The sequence below is a fragment of the Plasmopara halstedii genome (assembly GCF_900000015.1).
Source record: "Plasmopara halstedii genome assembly, contig: Scaffold_2061, whole genome shotgun sequence".
Taxonomy (NCBI): domain Eukaryota; phylum Oomycota; class Peronosporomycetes; order Peronosporales; family Peronosporaceae; genus Plasmopara; species Plasmopara halstedii.
In genome coordinates, this window is record NW_020188969.1 from 445,337 (window position 1) to 446,277 (window position 941).

The 941-nt window shown below is 51.4% G+C and overlaps 1 protein-coding gene across 1 annotated transcript in view; it reads right to left on the reverse strand.

Annotated features, from left to right (window-relative positions):
- Window positions 1-875: 875 nt before the first annotated feature.
- PHALS_02605 (Immunoglobulin-like fold) overlaps window positions 876-941 on the reverse strand; it is a gene marked incomplete at both ends in the record, with an annotated part of 2,094 nt that continues 2,028 nt past the window's right edge. The window contains one exon of the mRNA XM_024717019.1: window positions 876-941. This exon is cut by the window's right edge and continues 2,028 nt beyond it. Within this exon, the coding sequence (XP_024582559.1) occupies window positions 876-941 (66 nt within the window).

Here is a 941-nt window from a genome sequence, read left to right on the forward strand (position 1 = left end):
ACGACGGTGCACCACACCCTCGTCAACGGTATGACGGGGGAAAAAGATGGTGACGTCTGCCTCGAGGCTATGCCTGCATTAGTTCTTGAGCTGGACGAGATGTCCGTTGAAGAGTTCGGCAGGGCCTTGAAGGCAGGCGATTTGGCCGAAGTGGTCATTGTACGACCGGACGAGGAGATAAACTCGTCATCGCTTCTGGATGAAGCTGTTTTTGCTGTTTTTGGAAGACACCAAGAGAGTGCTGAACAAACGGAGTGGATTGTCAATCCTACGGAATCCGTTAGATCCGTACTACCCTTTGGAAAAGAAATTTCAAGACGTCGTCTCCAAAGACCCGCCTCTGGTCCCCCCTCCGAATCGAGATGTGCGTCATGAGATCGACCTGATTCCGGGTACCAAATACTGCGTAACACACCAATGGCCCCTGCCTAAGGAGCAGTGCGAAGTCATTGCCGCCTTTTTCCGTGCGAAGCATGACGCAGGGATAGTGCTTGAGAGTAATTCTACCCATTCGCCACCCACGTTTTGTGTTCGGAAGCCAAACGGCATGTGGCGTATCGTTCATGCTTACAATAAGCTCAACGCTGCCACCATGCCGGCACAGACGCCGATTGATAAAAAGGACGTTCTTCAGAACAACATGGTGAGGTGTACGAAGTACAGTGCACTGGCTTGGTCGATGGGTATTACCAATTGCTCATGAGAAGGAATGATATTTCGCTGACAGCGGTGAGCACTCCGAGCGGCATGTTTTGGGAGTGGCTGGTGGTGTCCAAAGGGATGTCAAAAGCACCAACAGCATTTAATTGTCCTGTGACGCAGTTGTTCAGGCCCCACAGGGCGTATGCACAAACAGACTTTGACGACATTTTCGTTTATAGTTGTGCGGAGCACGGGAGGACGGATGAGGAGAACCACATCGTCCATTTAAGAGCGGTGCT